Source organism: Lissotriton helveticus, chromosome 4_1 (assembly GCF_964261635.1).
Source record: "Lissotriton helveticus chromosome 4_1, aLisHel1.1, whole genome shotgun sequence".
Classification (NCBI taxonomy): Eukaryota; Metazoa; Chordata; class Amphibia; order Caudata; family Salamandridae; genus Lissotriton; species Lissotriton helveticus.
In genome coordinates, this window is record NC_136063.1 from 150,895,750 (window position 1) to 150,914,105 (window position 18,356).

At 47.4% G+C, this 18,356-nt stretch overlaps 1 protein-coding gene across 1 annotated transcript in view; it reads left to right on the top strand.

The window, feature by feature from the left end:
• Positions 1 to 17,262, top strand: part of ARHGAP39 (Rho GTPase activating protein 39) — an 854,292-nt gene extending 837,030 nt beyond the window's left edge. Inside the window, exons 9-10 of the mRNA XM_078686621.1 lie at positions 4,021 to 4,190; positions 15,471 to 17,262. Coding sequence (XP_078542747.1) covers positions 4,021 to 4,190; positions 15,471 to 15,665 — 365 coding nt within the window. The 3' untranslated portion in view covers positions 15,666 to 17,262. The remainder of the gene's footprint in view (positions 1 to 4,020; positions 4,191 to 15,470) is intronic.
• Positions 17,263 to 18,356: the final 1,094 nt, after the last annotated feature.

Consider the following 18,356-nt stretch of genomic DNA (forward strand, 5'->3'; position numbering starts at 1 on the left):
AGCCTAGGGACTCGAGCTACACTGCATGATACATGTCCTCTTTCTGTCTACAGCCTAGGTCCTCAGGTGACACGCATGGTAGGGATAACACATGTCATCTGTATGTCTACAGCTCAAGGTCTCAGGTGATGCTGCTTCTGTATCGCTTGGGAGCAATAGCACATGCCATCTGCATGTCTGCAGCTTTGGGACTCCTTCAAACAATCAAGGATTTGTAAAAGGCAGTAAATCACCCATGACCATCTCAAGGTGCAGGAGTTGCTTCATGGCGATGTGTTCATTCGAACAGCCAGGTCTTGATTCCTTTCCTGAATTGTTGGAGTGATGGGACAGTTCTGAGGTGCAGGGAGGGTTCCAAGTTTCGGCCGCCAGGTGTGAGGAATGCCCCCTGCTGTTGCTTCGGTAGATCCGGGGGGGTGTCTGTGAGGAAGAGGCAGGTGTCTGGTCGGTTGGTGGAAGGTCATGTGTTTGTTGATGTAAGCTGGTCCTTCATTGTGCAGTGCTTTTTATGCGTGGGGCCACATCTTGAACTGGCATCTCTTCTGGATCGGGAGCCAATGTGATGTGGGTTCGTCTGAGGGGGTCGAGGAAGAGTCTGGCTGCTGAGTTTTGTGTTATCTGTAGTCTCTTCAGGAGGAGTGTGATGATTCCAATGTAGAGTGTGTTCCCGTAGTCCAGCCTGCTGGTGACAAGGGCCTGTGTGATGGTCCTCCAGGTGTTGACTGGGAGCCACCTGAAGATCTTGCAGAGCATGCGTAAGTTGTGGAAGCAGGTGGATGAGACACAGTTTACCTGTTTCTTCATAGATAGCTTGCTGTACACGATGATGCAGAGGTTTCGGGCATGGTCTGTCAGAGCAGGGGATGGGTCGAGTTCTGCACGCCACCATGATTCGTTTCATGGGGAGGTTTTGGTCCCAAAGATGATGACTTACGTCTTGTCTGTGTTGAGTGTGAGACAGTTGCCCTTCATCCAGTCAGCGACGTCATCATACATCTATGGAAGTTGACTCTGGTGGTGGAGTTGTCTTCTTACAGTGAGAAGATGAGCTGGGTGTAGTTGGCGTAGGAGATGATGTTGAGTCCATGTGATCTAACGATGCTGGCCAGGGGTGGTCATGTACATGTTGAAGAGGGTGGGGCTGAGGAACGATGCTTGGGGGATGCCACAGCTCTTCTTAGGTTCCGAGGTGAACGGTGGGCAACTGATTCTCTGGGTTCGTCTGGTGAGGTATGAGGCGATCAATTTGAGGGCGTCTCTCTAGATTCCGATGTGGTGGAGTCTGGTGATCAAGATGTGATGGAAGACAGTGTCGAGGGCTGCTGACAGGTCCAGGAGGATGAGGGCTTTAATGTATCCGTGGTCCAGGAGGGTCCTGATGTCATAGGTGGCTGCAATCAGGGCTGTCTCTGTGCTGTGGTTGGCTCAGAATTCTGATTTAGAGGGGTCCATGAGGTAGTTGTTTTCCAGGTATTCGGTGAGTTGCTGGTTGATTGCCTTCAAGAACCTTCGCTGGAAAGGGGAGCAAGGAGATGGGCCCATAGTTCTTCGGTCCTGCTGGGTCGGCAGATGATTTCTTAAGGAGGGGCCTCATTTGAGCATTTTTACAGTGCTCAGGAAAGGCGGCTGAGGTGATGCAGGTTTTCAGGATTTTCTTGAGCTCGTCGCCAATTGCTCCAGAGGATGAAGACGTGGTGGAGACAGGGGTCATTTGGTGCTCTCGAGTGCACACCGTTCATGGAGATTGTGGCTTAAGTTGTGAGAGGCTGAGCAGGTGTTTGGGGTTGGTCATCATGGGTGTGAGCCTGCTGATGCTGTCAGGGGTGATAGGTCGGGGTTTGACGTTTTCGTAAATGGCTGAGATCTTGTTGTGGAATAAGTCCACGAGGGTGTCACACAGTTCCTTGGAGGGGGGATGTATTTTCCATCGGCTGCAGGGATGGAGAACTCCTTCACGATGCCAAAGAGCTCCTTCCTGCTGTTTATGCTAGTTTCTATGTGGTCTGCCAGGGCGTTCTTCGTTGTTTCTTTCAGGAAATGGTGAAACTGGTTGAGTGCTGTCTTGAAGGTGGTATGGTCGCCTGTCTCTTTGCATCAGGTGCGTCGCTTTTTTTATAGTTCCCAACAGTTGCATTTGGTGGATTTCAGAAACGCAGTGAACCAGCTGGCTCTTCCGTCAGGTCTTTTGAATTTGGCTGGCTTGGCAAGAGGGATTTTGTCAGTACATTCAGTGATCCACTGACAGAAGTTCTTCGCAGCTTGTTCTGGGTTACATGTTGTGTCTGGGAAGTGGGAGTTGAGAGCCTTTTTCCACTGGTCTTATGATATATTTTTCCAGTTTCTGCACGTGGAGCTGGTGGCCATGGTGCCAGTAGGTCCTGAGATGGTGAAGTGGACGTTGTATTGGTCGGATCGGGTGTGCAGTGGGACATGGCTGTACTCATTTGAGTCGCTGGACTTGAAAATGGGGTTGAGCGTGTCTCCTGCATTGTGGATGGGTTGGTGACTAGTTGCTTGAGGCCGCTGTTGCTCATGCATTCCAGGAGGTCAGTTGTTTTGGTGTAGCTGGGGTCTTTGAGGTGGATTTTAGATCCTCAAAGAAGATGTAGTGCTTGGAGTCGATGGCGATCGGGGCGATGAGGTCAGCATGTTGTTGCAGAAGCTGGGGTGTGGTTCCAGTGGTCTGTAGTAGAGCGTGCCTCTAATGGTATTTTTTCCATATATATGGAGTTGGAAGGTGAGATGCTCCATTATTTCAGGGTCGAGATGTCTGTGGAGGTCATGCAGCGGATGGTGTTCTTGTAGATGATGGCATGTGAGGTACTCAATCTTCAACATAGCGTATTTTTATATAGCTCTTTATTTGTTTAGTGTGATTTTTCACAGTGCTGTAAAGAACAGGTGTTATTACTGCGAAAATCAGCCCTGCTTTAATTCAAACCTTTCCACTACAGGTTACACATTGGTTTCACAGCACACACTTAAAGAGGTAATTCAGTGAAAATAAAAGCACCCAGTTCTTCTTACTGAAACTCCTTTTACCAACATTCACCAAACTTAAGGGTTCTGAATGTCCCTTTGTTGACGTGTGGTGGTGTTTTACGAACTGTTGTGTCATATCACTAGGGGCACTGGAATTATGCAATTCTATGATCGCTTCGTTTTCTGCATAATTGTGGATTTGCTGCATTTACCACACAATCCATCATCTGCTGCTTAATATGCAGATCTGAACAAAAAGGAATATTTAGTGTCTTGCTCAAGTGGATCAGAAGTTACTAAAACTCAGCAACATGTGTTGCTGCACTGTGTAAGGCCCTTCACAAAGTGTGACTGGTCATGTTTCAGTCCCTCTTGTTTTTGTGTTAAAGTGATACTGATGAGATGAAACATTTGTCCATTGACTGTTAACTTGAATAAAATAACAAAAAAATAAGTAATACTAACATATAATATGCACATTAACCCCTTCAGTGCGGCGCACGTTCAGTGGACGTCGCGTGCACTACCTTGGTAGTGCTGCGCACATCCGCTGAACGTTCTGGCCCCGCCCGCGCAATAGAACGTTCCGTAACAGCGCGGAATGTTCGGCGCAGCGGAGGGGTTAAGCTACATAACTTGTCTTTTCTTGCTGCATCATATAGTTAACTCTGCCGCATAATTCCAGTGGCACTGCATTTCACCCCCTGGAGGATCCCTTTCACATACTCTTGTTACCTTACGAGCTCTGCGAATAGTAAGAAAATGGTGGACATAAAAGAAAGATATTCGGCTAAAGACATGTAAAATGTATTCATGCTTGACCTAGTATTTCAGTGATTGAATGGATGGTAGTCCTGTTGTTTCTCTGACTACGGATGTTATTCTTTTGTCTCTTTTATGTCTGTCTGAATTCTTTAAGCTGTATATTTTGAGTACAGAACAATGTATCCTCATAGCTAGAGCGCTAACGAGACTAATGTCCCATCACCTCGGTACTCAGGTTTGACATCAGTCCATTTCTCTTCTGCCTCCCTTTAGCCTCGCTGCTCAAGCTGTGGTACCGAGAACTGGAGGAGCCGCTGATACCCCACGAGTTCTACGAAGAGTGCATCACCCACTACGAGGACCCAGAGGCGGCCATCGCCGTCGTCCACTCACTGCCCAAGATCAACAAAATGGTGCTCTGTTACCTCATCCGCTTCCTGCAGGTGAGTCCGACTGCAGCTTGCGACTCAGTACGTGGCAGAAGATGTGGCCTTAAATTCCATGATTCTCATCTAACCAGGCTGTTGTAGGAGGATTGCAAATGTGGTCTTTTATTGTATAGCCCATTGGTATATTCCATCTCCACAACATTCTAGATGGCATACCTTGTGGAGGAATAAGCCAGACAATTACTGAGCCCTTTGCAGGAGACAAAGAAAACAAGCCACGTTCACTGCACTGCTGCATGAGTTGGCCAATGCAGTGTGTAGGGTTGTGTGTCTGTCTGTGAGTCTGTGTGAGTAAGTGATTTAATGACAGAGGTTCCTAGCTGTTTTGTTATGTTATGTTATGTTATGTTATGTTATGTTATGTTATGTTAATGCCATTTGTAATGCGCGCAGCTGCTCCAGCGAAGGAGCGTCCCGGCGCCCGACAAGGTAGCCACACAACATAACCAAAGAGCAGATTTATTTAAAAATTCGAGTTTTAACAGAACTAAGGAAACAAGAGAGTCTTGACAGCCCTACGAAAGGGAAGCAGGTCGGCAAGGGTCCGAATTTCGCGAGGCAATGCGTTCCACAGAGCTGCTGCCCGCACCTTGAAGGAACGTCCCCCAGCTCGACTACGTTTGAAGCGTGGAGCTGCTGCCAGTTCGTGATCCGAGGAGCGGAAGGAACGGCCAGGGATATAGGGGTGCAAAAGATTATGCAGTATTGGAGCAGAAGGGCCTTTTAAGATCTTAAAAGCCAAACAAAGCACCTTGAAGTGAATCCGCTGCCTGACAGGCAGCCAGTGGAGAGCACACAGGGTGCGAGAGACCGAGCAGAACCTAGGAAGGCCTACAACTGCTCTGGCTGCTGCATTTTGCACTCTCTGGAGACGAGTCAGCTCGGCCTGATTTAACCCTATAAAAAGGGAGCTGGCATAATCTAGCCGAGCCAGTACCGTCGCCTGAACCACAAGTTGGCGGGTTGCGGCATCAAAATATTTGAGTGCAGGTCTCAGGTTACGCAGAATGCCAAAGCAGGAGGCCGCCGTCCTTTTGGTATGGCCAACAAAATTGAGTGAGGGGTCCAACCACACCCCCAGATTTTTAATCTCCGAGACCGGAGTGGGGGTGGGACCCAACTCAGAGGGCCACCAGGTATCTCCCCAGAGATCCGTCCGCTTGCCGAAGACCATCACCTCTGTTTTTTTGGCATTCAGTTGGAGACAGTTGGACGTCATCTAACTGGCCACCGCCCGAAGTCCGTCCCTGAATCGTGGGGCCTCCACCTCGGGATCCCCGCTGATCGTGACCGCTAGCTGAGTGTCATCTGCGTATGACACCATAGTCAAACCGCAGAGCTTCATAACCTCAGCCAGCGGCCTCACGTAAAGGTTGAACAACGTGGGACTCAGCGAGGAACCCTGCGGGACCCCAAGCGACAGAGGATGGGATTTGGACTGGTAGGGCGGGGCGGCCACACAGAAGGACCGATCCGCTAGAAACGAGCGGAACCACTGGAGTGCAGTACCGGTCACACCTGCCTCCTCGAGGCGCTGAAGGAGGATCTCATGCAAGACAGTGTCAAAGGCAGCGCTCAGGTCTAACAAAACAAGCGCCGCCGTTTGACCTGCATCAAGCACTGCCCTCAAATGCTCGACCATAAAAAGGAGAGCTGTCTCCGTACTGTGACCAGCTCGAAAACCGTTCTGCGTATCATCCAGAACGTTGGTACGCGACAGATGGTCAGTGAGGGCGGTGTTAACATGCACCTCCGCGAGTTTGGCTGGCCACGGGAGAAGTGAGATGGGTCGATAGTTCTCCGATTTACTGGGGTCGAGAGATGGCTTCTTCAAAATGGGCATTACTACTGCCTGCTTCCACTTCGAAGGCACCCGGCCAGATGTGAGCGAGATGTTAATCAGCTCGCGGACTGGGTGTGAGAGTGTCGAGTCTCTAAACATTACTGGCTTAAGCGGATCTGCCGGAGACCCAGATTTGACTTGGAGAGACAAACTCTTGAAAGTCTCCGGAGAAAGACAGGGGAAAGAGTCTAACACCACCTGTCCAGGCAGGGTATGCGGCCCGGCGTCGGCCTGCACAACAACAGGAAAGGCTCTGTAGATGGTATGAACCTTCTCCAGAAAAAAGGCCGCCAACGTTTCACAGTGAGCATTAGAGCTGATGGTATCAGAAGCGGGCTTTTTTGCCACAAGGTCCTTAAGAGCCTTAAAGATGGTTTTAACCGGATTCGAGCTGTTGTGAAATTCCAGAGCATAAAAAGCGGCCCGGGCTCTGCAGACAGCTCGATGATAGACCTTGACAGTAGCCGTATAGAAGGTTTTTTTGCTCTGATCGAACGTTCTCCGCCAGTCTCTCTCTGCACGTCTGCCGGAACTTTTCAATACGCGCAGAGTACCATTGTACCAGGGGCTGGGGTCACGAGGACCGCACTTACTCGATATCATCGGGATAAGGGAGTCAAGGGCCCTGGTTACCCATTCGCAGAAATGGTCATAACCAGATTCCACGTCCTCCACTAAGCCCAATGGATCTTCCGTAAGGAGGCGGTGAAAGTCTTCCAACTTTAATTTGCTCCAACGTCGCCTGGGCAAAACTCGCAACAAGGACTTAAAAGGAGCCTCTGACAGTGGGCAGTGAATCGTCACCAACGAGTGGTCTGTCCAAGGCATGGGAAGAGAGGGGGCCACCTTTACCCCCGCTAAGTTTGAAAAGAAGGGGTCCAAAGTGTGTCCCCCGACATGGGTGGGATCCGAGACCAGTTGGACCAATTGAAGGGCCTCAAGATCAGCCCCCATCCTGCTCACTGAGGGTAGGGCCATGGTGTCAAAATGGAGGTTCAAATCTCCAATGATGGAAAAGTTGGCACACCCTACTGCCAGTGAACTGACTGCCTCAGGGAGAGCCTCTCGAAATGCCACATCGCTGCCCGGCGGGCGGTAAATGAGCAACCCTGTGAAGGTAAAATGAGATGTAACAGAAACCTTAAACAGGGCGCTTTGACAGCCCGCTATGTTTAGAACTCTCCAGGTACATGGGTAGCAAGATTTTACAGCAAGTGCTACTCCTCCGCCCCTGGAAGAGCGATTGAGCGTATAGGTGGAATACTCAGAGGGAAACGCCAGGTTAAGGACAGCTGTATCAGAGTCCTGGAGCCAGGTCTCTGTCATACAAAATATATCAGGAGGTTCCTTGCCCATAAGGTCAGCTATGTCCTGATGGTGTTTGACTAACGACCTTACGTTCAGGTTCCAGATGGTAATATGGTCCAAGGGGCTGCTACTGCAAATGGCAGACTTTGCTCCGATAGCCCCCAGTAGGGAGGGTGCTTCAAGCAGCCACCCGCCACACGCGCACCGATAAAGGCCACATAAGGGGTCAACACGGGCTCCGTCGCAAGATGGCAGACGGTGGTTAACAGACAAAAGAGCTTCCCTGGTATAGCTGAGCATCGTGCATAGGTGTACGGAAACAGAGTCACCACCGGACCAGCGCGACCGAGCGCGGACGGGCGCAGACGGGCAGGACTCTGGCACGACTCAGGCTAAGTGAAGGTGTCACCGCTGCGCGATACCGCTGCGCGGGGCGGGGAGCTTTAAGTAGCTGCCCCCGAGTGTCTCCTGCGCACTAGAGCGCTCGCCAATCGTGCCGCCTAAACACCACTCCACTCCACTCCAAGATGGCGGCCAAAGTCCAAACAAATCCCTGCCAGGACCCGGACCCGCTCAAGCGGCGGTGTCAAACAATTAGAATGCCGGTAAGTGGGCGCCTAAAATCAGGGAATAATAACTAATAATAACACAAATATTTAAACAGGTTTAAGTTAAAATCGCCTTAGCAAATAGAAAGCGTGACGCGCTTGAGCAGCGAAAACGCTACCTTGTCAGGCCGAGCGCTGGAGCGACTCGCCTTAAGTAGCTGCCCCCGAGTGTCTCCTGCGCACTAGAGCGCTCGCCAATCGTGCCGCCTAAACACCACTCCACTCCACTCCAAGATGGCGGCCAAAGTCCAAACAAATCCCTCCCAGGACCCGGACCCGCTCAAGCGGCGGTGTCAAACAATTAGAATGCCGGTAAGTGGGCGCCTAAAATCAGGGAATAATAACTAATAATAACACAAATATTTAAACAGGTTTAAGTTAAAATCGCCTTAGCAAATAGAAAGCGCGACGCGCTTGAGCAGCGAAAACGCTACCTTGTCAGGCCGAGCGCTGGAGCGACTCGCCTTAAGTAGCTGCCCCCGAATGTCTCCTGCGCACTAGAGCGCTCGCCAATCGTGCCGCCTAAACACCACTCCACTCCACTCCAAGATGGCGGCCAAAGTCCAAACAAATCCCTCCCAGGACCCGGACCCGGACCCGTTCAAGCGGCGGTGTCAAACAATTAGAATGCCGGTAAGTGGGCGCCCAAAATCAGGGAATAATAACTAATAATAACACAAATATTTAAACAGGTTTAAGTTAAAATCGCCTTAGCAAATAGAAAGCGCGACGCGCTTGAGCAGCGAAAACGCTACCTTGTCAGGCCGAGCGCTGGAGCGACTCGCCTTAAGTAGCTGCCCCCGAGTGTCTCCTGCGCACTAGAGCGCTCGCCAATCGTGCCGCCTAAACACCACTCCACTCCACTCCAAGATGGCGGCCAAAGTCCAAACAAATCCCTCCCAGGACCCGGACCCGCTCAAGCGGCGGTGTCAAACAATTAGAATGCCGGTAAGTGGGCGCCTAAAATCAGGGAATAATAACTAATAATAACACAAATATTTAAACAGGTTTAAGTTAAAATCGCCTTAGCAAATAGAAAGCGCGACGCGCTTGAGCAGCAAAAACGCTACCTTGTCAGGCCGAGCGCTGGAGCGACTCGCCTTAAGTAGCTGCCCCCGAGTGTCTCCTGCGCACTAGAGCGCTCGCCAATCGTGCCGCCTAAACACCACTCCACTCCACTCCAAGATGGCGGCCAAAGTCCAAACAAATCCCTCCCAGGACCCGGACCCGCTCAAGCGGCGGTGTCAAACAATTAGAATGCCGGTAAGTGGGCGCCTAAAATCAGGGAATAATAACTAATAATAACACAAATATTTAAACAGGTTTGAAGCTTTCCTTTGTCCTGTGAGACATTTGTGCTATTGCTACACATGCCTTTTCTTCACAAATCCCCTTTGAGCTGGTCCAGGCACCAATTGTGTTGAGTTGAGAAGAGTTAATTGTGTCCTTCCTAGAATTCTTACTGGAGAATTTCCTTCTGCTCTCCCTGTCCTGATTCGCTGGTCCAGTGATAGGAACATAGCTGTTTGAGCCTTCAAGAGTGTGGTTCTGCCCTCACTGCATCTTTTTCCAAAACCCCTTAAATTACCTGGATTTCACAGGTACAACACCTCAGTGTAAGTGATGTTAGTGTTGTGCTGGTGTTCACTAAAGAGATTGGACTGTCTGAGAGACATGGGAGTAGCCACCCTTTCTCCCAGACAGAAGCCTTCCCTCTAAACTTCCATCTGCACCTTACTGCCAAATCTCGGAAGCAAGCAGAATTCGGGGATATTTTGTTTAAAAACGATTGGCATTGAGGGCTCAGAGCTCCTGACCCAGAATGACTCTCCCATTCCATAGAGAGCAGGCAGGGCCTGTTGAGACAGCATAACAGTCCAGAACTGCAAAGTGGCTTTCCAAGGCTGTCCTCTTGGGCAAAAAGTATACAATTACTTCACACAGTCTACATCATCTGCGCAGCCAAAAGATACAGAGTCAGAATGTCCAGATCCAAATCCAGTTTATATAAATAAGAGCACATTTTTATTAAGATTATGAAATAACATTGGAAAAAAGGTTTAAGATTCATTACTCATAAATCCCAGAAATAAAGATTGAAATTAGCAAAGTGTTTAACAAAATAGCTGTGGCTATTGGGGTCCTCTAATTTTTTTCCAAAAGAGGGTGCAAGTTAGCCAAAATGCGGGTTAAATGGCGCAGGGCCTATCAGATGCTTATGTTTACCTTCCAGAGTAGTCAAGCAGTGGGCCCAAACATTAGGCAGTATGGAAAAGAAGGACTGGTGACTCACAAATCCGAGTAGATTTGTGGTCTTCCTCCAATTTTAGCTGTTGCTGCACTGCACCCCACTAACGCCAGCTGGTCCTTAAAAGACCGTCCGCTCTCATTCATTAAATGCAGAACTTCTCTGAAAAATGATGGATTATCTATCATGGATAATAATCAGATCCAATTTGTTGTCCTTACCTGTTCCACTAATGGGGAACACCGTAGAGTGTTGTCAGCATAGATCTGAAAGCCCATGCCTCAGGCCACCGACATAACATGGAACTGTTCCGGGTCCATGTTGCAGAGTACCAGTGCCGGAGACGGGAACCTTGGAAAAGTCTAGAAGAAAATTCTACAGGAGGTGGCATGACCACCTCGCGTTGGACCACTGTTGAGCTCTGGGCACAAAACAACACGAAGTAACCAAGTGTTGCTTCAGATTTCTTGGCTACCTCTTGCTACCAGCCAATCAGGATCCCCAGTTCGATCATGTCAGGGGGGGATGAAGAGGTGCAGCTGCAACAGGGTGCTGCATGTCCCTGTTTCTCCATTTCCAGCACCCATAAAGTTTCACCCTCTAGGGGCACATCATCACTTAAACCAAATTGTTAATATTGTAGTAGTCTGTGGCCCTGTACTTGATTTTTTTTTGGGTGGAAATTTATTTTTCCTTTTTTTTTTTCATTTGAAAGAATAAAAAAACCAGACACTGCAGTCATGGCTGTCAATAACAAAGCAATTACATACATCAGATGTCATTAACAGCGGGAGACAGTAATTAATAAAGCAAAATCATCAATGGGGTAGGGGAACGGAAAGAAAAAAAAGACAGCAAGAATTCATGGAACTATACCAACATAATACCAAACATCTTGAATATGATGGACACACAAGCTATTTTAGCCATTCCTCGACCGGGGCCCAGATCTTGCAGCCCAGCCTCCGCCTCTGCCTACCCTTTAGTGAGAATACTGAGATCTCCAGGTTGTAAGTAGCAAGTAACCTGGATCTCCAGTTAGTGAATGTAGGTGCATCGGGGCATAACCATTGCGAGGTAATACATAGCTGAACCATTGACAAGGCTATGAACAAGAACGCGGATACATACCACGTATTACTAGCCCCTACTGCACCTTCATAACCCATCATCACCATCTCCGGGGAGAGTGAACACTGGATATTAAGCATAGAGTTGATAAAACGCTCAACATCAACCAGAAATTCACGCAGATTCGGGCAAGAATAAAACATATGAATAGAGTCCGCTGCGTGCAGCCCACACCTTGCACAATGATCGCCCTTCCTGCCACCTCATTTTGCTATTTTTGCAGGCGTATAATAAAGATCGAACATTGCCATGTAACTTTGGGTCTGGAGGCAACCAGAGATTAAGACGTCCCTGGCTAAATCCAATGCAGGCCTCAAACCAACCCTGGTCTTCCCAAATTTGCCCTCCCACTTAAGATTTTGTGCCTCCAGATCGTCCGGAAGGCCGGACAACAAATGTTGATACACTGTACCTATTCTGGCTTGCTTTTGAATCAGTTCACATATACTTGAACTTGATATGATAACTGCAGAGTGTCTACTTTTTCAAGGAACTTCTTCAACGCTGGGGCCTAAAATTGAGCTGAAATATTTTTGAGTCTGCCAGATCTATTCATGGGTTTTTAGCTGGACGTTTATCCGAAAATGTTTCGTATAAACAGGTACTCATTGTCCTTCAGCAGGAGTATTCACAACCTTAACAAAAGCTCCTGATAATGTCTGAGCACATTCCTTTACCAGGAGGAGAGGAGTAGGTTACAAGTGAATGGTGGATGTCACCTGGAGGGACGGGGTTCCCTTGAGCGCTAGATGGATTTATTTCCCTTATGTTGTCCTTAATTACTAACAAAGGGATAGACGTTCCCTGTTATCTTCTTAGCCTCTGCCTAAACTTTGGCAGGAATCCTTTGGCTTTCACCCTCCATTTTTCAGCTGATTGTTTCAGTACAATACCTGATCCTGTGTATTGTACAAAAAAGACATCCTGGGGTCTGACCCCATCACCGCTCTCACACTGCTGCCCTGGATCTTTTCCGTGTCTACCTTGTTCTGTATCTTGAACAATTACTGGCCGCTTGCACCAGGTTTGAGGAACAGCGCTTAGTGATCTGCTCAATCTCCTGCCACCACTCGAGTCTTACTGCGTTTTATATGGTTATGACCTGTTACTTTCAACTGTTGACATTTTGAGGTAGCCACTCGCAGCTTGGCTTTCATCTCCCTCAGAGCTTCTGAGGACCATTTCTGTGATTTTTGTCGTTTCCCCTACATGGGATTCTTTGTGTCGCTATTTCGATGTGAATTACCATGAGGGAGGAAGAGCACATCGCCATTGACTGACGCAGGCAGAGCCAGGGACCACACCAAGTTTCCCAGATGTAGTCCCCAAGCCTTGTGATCAGATGTGAGGCTTTTAATCTTAGATGCTAAAAGCTTTTTGGATGTGGAATACAACATTCATCACTGCATGATCTGACCAGGGGACACATGATACCAATGCCTTCTTCACTGCAGTTTCCAGGATGATGGACTCCAGTTAAGTCTGTGGGGCTTCACAGGCTGAATGTTGATAGTTTTAGACCCTTGGCTGCCAGATGTCTGTGGAGCAGCCATTATTTAAGATCCTCCTGTCAATTCTTGGTCTCATAGCTTTCCTCCACGCCTCTTCCTTTCCTATAACCTTGTCTTGATGTTACACTCTTTCAGCCCTCTTTCTCTTTAGGAAAGACGCACAAAGAACTGGGTAGTAGGCGGTCTGTGAACTAACCAGATTTTTTCTTTGTGGTTCCTGCGGAACACCTTTAGTAGCATGCTCTTCTGCTTAGTGATTTCAATAACCCATGCCTTCTTTTTTCTTAAAAAAATACAGAGGTCCCTTGTGTCCCCATTTCTGTGTGTGTTTTTTTAATGTATTCATCTCTCTCTACCTTGGGTTTTAACCCCTTGATGAGGTGCTGACCGGGTAGCGATCGACGTTGAAGTATGCCAAGCATTACAACCACATACCACAGACATGTCTACTCAAGAGGACCTTCAGGTCTTTGTATTGTGTCCGTCAAATGTAGAGCATATTGATGTGGTTACAGTCGGCAGGCATGACATCATGCGCAATCTCAGTGCAAAATGTGCGTGCCACCTTTACATTCACGCGAGTGTTAATGTTCACAATTAGTTTTGTGTAATAGGTTATAGACCATAGCCTCACTTTTTAAATGTTTTTGCAATCAGGTCTGCAAACCTATGTAGATATATGTAGGCAGCTGGGTATCACAGCAGGAAAAGAGCTTCTCACCACAGTAGTAATCTAGTTCCTAATCAGAATGAGATGGTAGGTATGCTTCAGAACAGGCATCTTAAGGATGCAACACAAGACCTAGTTAATAAATCACTCAGTAAAAGCCCCACACCAATTTAGTAAAATAGAAGGCACTTTATAATTAAAATAAGAGCAAAATAATAAAAGTCGCTTCGAAAAAATAGAATTTCAATATAATGGTTCCACTGTCCACTTTAAACTCAGCTCATCAGAGGCCGTCAATTGACATCTCTGCACTTTACCCACAATTACCCACCAGTGGCTTCCTCTCCCTGGAGAACACAGCCTCCTTCAGAGTACCAGCTCACAATGAGTAGAAGTTGTTTTTGTCATTTGCTTCCAAGAAGAATGAATACTCTTAAACCCCACTCCAGTGTCACCCCAATTCCAAATGGTTACTGGTCCGTCCCATTTTAAGAATTTATTTTCTGCTGTTTTCGTCCTTGCGGCCCCCAGGAGATCAGCTTTCCAGATCCTTCTGAGAATCACATAAAGCTCTCCGGGCTGTGGTTGGTGATGCCCTTTCTCGTGCACCAAGTCCAGCAGGTTCTTCATTAACCTTCTACCCCCGCTCCCCCTATCTTGGCCACACGCCATGTGGGTTTGCAATCTTTACACCATGTGAAGATTCCAAGTCTGTTCTACTGCTCAATCGATCAATCAGTAGATTGGTAGAGCACTACTTGTCACCTGTGAGGGTATACAGACGCTGAAGGGATGCCAGGCATGATCATCTGAGCAGGAGTCGGGGAATGACCCTACACTGACACTACACCCTTACTCCTGCCCGGCGATCACCACAGGGTCCTCACTCATGGTCAGATCTATCTAAGGTGACTGGACAGACATAAGCTTTTCAAAACCTCTAAACATTTCCCACCCCTAATGGCTAATAAGAGATTCCCAGAAAAGGCTATTTTGCATTCAAATCTGTTCTAGTTAAAAAAAAAAACACTGGTCTCACCCAAACTGGTTTGTTGACCTATAATTCCGCCCTCTTGAAAAACATGCCTAAGCTGCACTTCTCATGATGCTCTGCAGTCATATCCCTGACCAGGATATGTCTCTTCACTCCGCATGTAATTAATCTACATGCTGTCACAACGCGGTCGTAACAACGACCGCGTTGTGACAACGCATACCATTACTCGGCAAGTCGTTACAACGACTTGCGGAGGGGGGGCGCTGGATGTTGGAATAGTAAAATTTACTATTCCAATTCCAGTCTGTGCGGACTTTAGGGAAGGAGTTGGATTTTTAATCCAACACCTCCCCCCCCCCTCCGCAAGTCGTTGTAACGTCTTGCAGAGAAATGGTATAAGTCGTCGCAACATGGTCGTTGTAACGACCCCGTTGTGACAGCATGCGGACTCACGGATGCGGGGTGAAGGTGCTTTACCCCCTGAACATACTCTGCAGAGATGTCTCCCATCCCCAGTTCTATCCTACAGACCCCTTGAGGTCATTCCGAGGGAAGACCTGGCGCCTGTGCTCAGACCTTGGTACAAAAAACACATACAAGAAGTATGAAACAACTCATCTGGTGAGCTTTTCAAGTTCTCCGCATGTTTTAAGGGAAACATTACACCGGTTGGTGATTTCTCAACACGCCATCAAAATACCAGTAGTGCTGTCGAAAGAAACAGGCGTGGTAAAAGGTGCAGTGTGTCGCATTATGTAGTTATAGGGATGTTTTTCTAACACGTGCTATTGAAGAACAAGCAAGGGAAGTGCTTTTGACATTTATGAGCAATGTGTATGTCATGATAATTTATACCATGTGAATAGGAAAGAGGAGGGTTGTGAACATGCTGCTACAAATCCCCGATTGATTGATTTCCTTATAACATCTAACTCTTTGTTATCGCCCTTGAACCCAGGTGTTTGTGCAACCCTCCAACGTGGCAGTCACGAAGATGGACGTGAACAACCTGGCCATGGTCATGGCTCCGAACTGCCTGCGCTGCCAGTCGGACGACCCGCGCATCATCTTCGAGAACACCAGGAAAGAAATGTCTTTCATCCGGGTCCTGATCCAGAATTTGGACACCAGCTTCCTGGAAGCAGCTCTATAGCCTAGCGGATGGTACAAAGAAAGAACAAACAAGAAAATGGAGGATTGAACAATGAATGCCAATCACTAGCAAGACTCAAAGGGAACGCGACCAAGGGAAGTGACCTTACAGCTGTTTGTAGAGCATCTCGTCCTCTGTCCGTGCCGCGTCACTGCCCTGCCACTTTTGTCTCTGACGCCACCACAGTCGCCACCTGCCTTTTCCTTTTGTAAAGTAAACGGTGGATCCAACGGTGATGTGAAATGTACATAGTCCTTCACTTGCAGCATGAAGGACAGTAGCCATCTCAGAAACTTCACTGCCATCCCTTCCACCTCCAGACAGACAGGGGGTCATATGTCCAGATGTACTACCAAGCCATGGCAAGATGAAAATAAGCGAGGCTTCTTCAGGGCATGGCTGGTTTAGAAAAAAGTTATCCTGTAAAAAATGTGAAGACCACTTAAGAAAAAAAAGATGGGCGTCTCGGCAATTTTATGTATTTGTAAAAACAAAATAGAACAATGAGATTTATTATGAACAGTACCAAATGTCATGCTACTGAGCAACTGTATTGGACTACAGGGAAGGTTGCGTTTGTCTCAAAATTGAAATTCATATAATCTCTGAAAGTAAGACCTAGGAAGCTCCTTCTTGAGTATAAATATGGTACGGTAGCAGTACGGGAGCTGTTACCTGCTCCATGTATCGTACACTGTGGATCGTCTTTAATCACGGCTCAGGATGCTGTTGGAAGTCAGTAGTCCACCAGGCAGCCTGTATTTTCTCAAAGCAATTGGGAAAGGGGTACATAATTACCTGTCGAAGGTGTCCGGCAGGGGGCGTTTCTTTAGGAACAGGGTGAGTTTGCCTGCTCTGCTTGCCCATGGATAGCTGGATCGGTTCGGATCTACCGTGCTCACATACTAAAAATACCCCACATCATCTGAAAACAAAGGTAGATTGTTGTAATGCATGATAGTCATTAGCGCATGGTTACCAGCACACAACCAGGAACTGCTGCCTGTTACCAGGAGCAGATCTCCCATCCTACCCAACCAACATGCTGCTGTGTGGAGCTTAGAAGAGCTGTCCATCAGGGCTATTATCACTTGTTAGTTATATTTGTGTCCTACTCCAACCCCATAATGAGTTCTTCCCCAGCATTGTTTCATCCTTTGTAATCATTCTCCTTAACTGTGAAATTTGTCCCTACATGGAATGAAACCAAGTAACTCCCATTGACCTGGAGAAACGTCCTCTGCCCAAGACACCAATGGCTTGATTTAAAATTTTGTGCTATCTGAAAATTCTCCAACTTCTGAAGGAAATTCTAAATATGGATTGAATTCACCAGCTTAAATTTGTTCACAATGCACTCCCAATCATTAGCTTTTCCCGCAGAAATTGGAGAGTTTTAAATTACCACCGAACGCTGAATCAGGCCAGAGTCTTAGTTCATGAGACTGAGCTTCTCCCATCTCCCGGCCTGATAGTCTGAGGGTGGTGGAATAATAAGAATGGTACAAAGGTGGGCTTATCTGCTGTTAGACACATGTGTGCTCGTCTTGTGTTGTATTGAATCAGGCATAAACACTCACTGGGAAGGCACCTGAGGAAGGCCGATTCAGAAAAGGGGGTGGTGATGAACAGAGTGTCTGAATTAAGCAGACCACTCTTACCCAGTCCAAAGATCAGGGCTTGATCCATCACCGTTATTTAGCTCACTGCCCCATCCCAGCTCAGAACCTGGCTATATGCAAATTAGTCTGTCCCTGGCCCAGTGCATCATGGGAACAGGGCAGACCAAACTACCAAGCCAATTCTTCACCAGAAAGGATACAAGCTTCCGGGGACCGGTTTCTGGCATTTCAGCCTCGTCGGAAGGCCAGCTGGATATTAAAGACAACTGACTAAAGATCTTCTACCCAAGATGCTGAAGATATTTACTGCCCTACCCTAATAAATACCGAGTCGTTCTTGTTTCCAGAAGTCCATGTGCTTTGGAAACCGCTTTCTTTGCTTTTCCTCTAGCCGGTGTTTTTTTTCCATCTTGTTAAAGTCTGGCTGCCTTTCTTAAGTTTGCAACAACTCCAACTTCACATTCTGTTTTGGAGCGCTGCAAACCCTAATTGAAATTGGTGTCAGCATATTTTATATCATTTAATAGAACTAGGCACTACCTATTAACTAGGTTTAACATTTTGGGACAACAGGCTACATTTTGCAACTGCATCCTCCATAATTCATTGCCATCTTAACCTGTTATTTGTGAAAGAGCAAGGCCACAGAATTATATCTGGTAACCTTCTGTACTCCGGCACATCTAACCGAACACTCCAGGTCTGAGTCTCAAAGATCTTTGTAAATCCATGTGAGTAGCAATACATCTGCTGTTCTCTAAGATTTGGAAATTTCTGGGATTTCATGGAATGTTTCTGAAACTTTGCCATTTTTAGATTTCAAGGAGAATGCCTGTAATCGCTAACCCTACTCCAACCAATTCTTTCACTATGAGAACTCTGCTTGGTTAGGGACAGCACTGCATTTATGTTATATTTTTTCCATTATTACCTATAGGGTAGGTAATTTTTCCACTGGAAAAACTTGTTTTGCTACACCCCTGTACAATTTGTGGAGCGGGCATTCCATTTTCCCACCATGCAGACAGGCTTTCACTAGGATGTTGTATATGTAACTCTATTTCCAGCA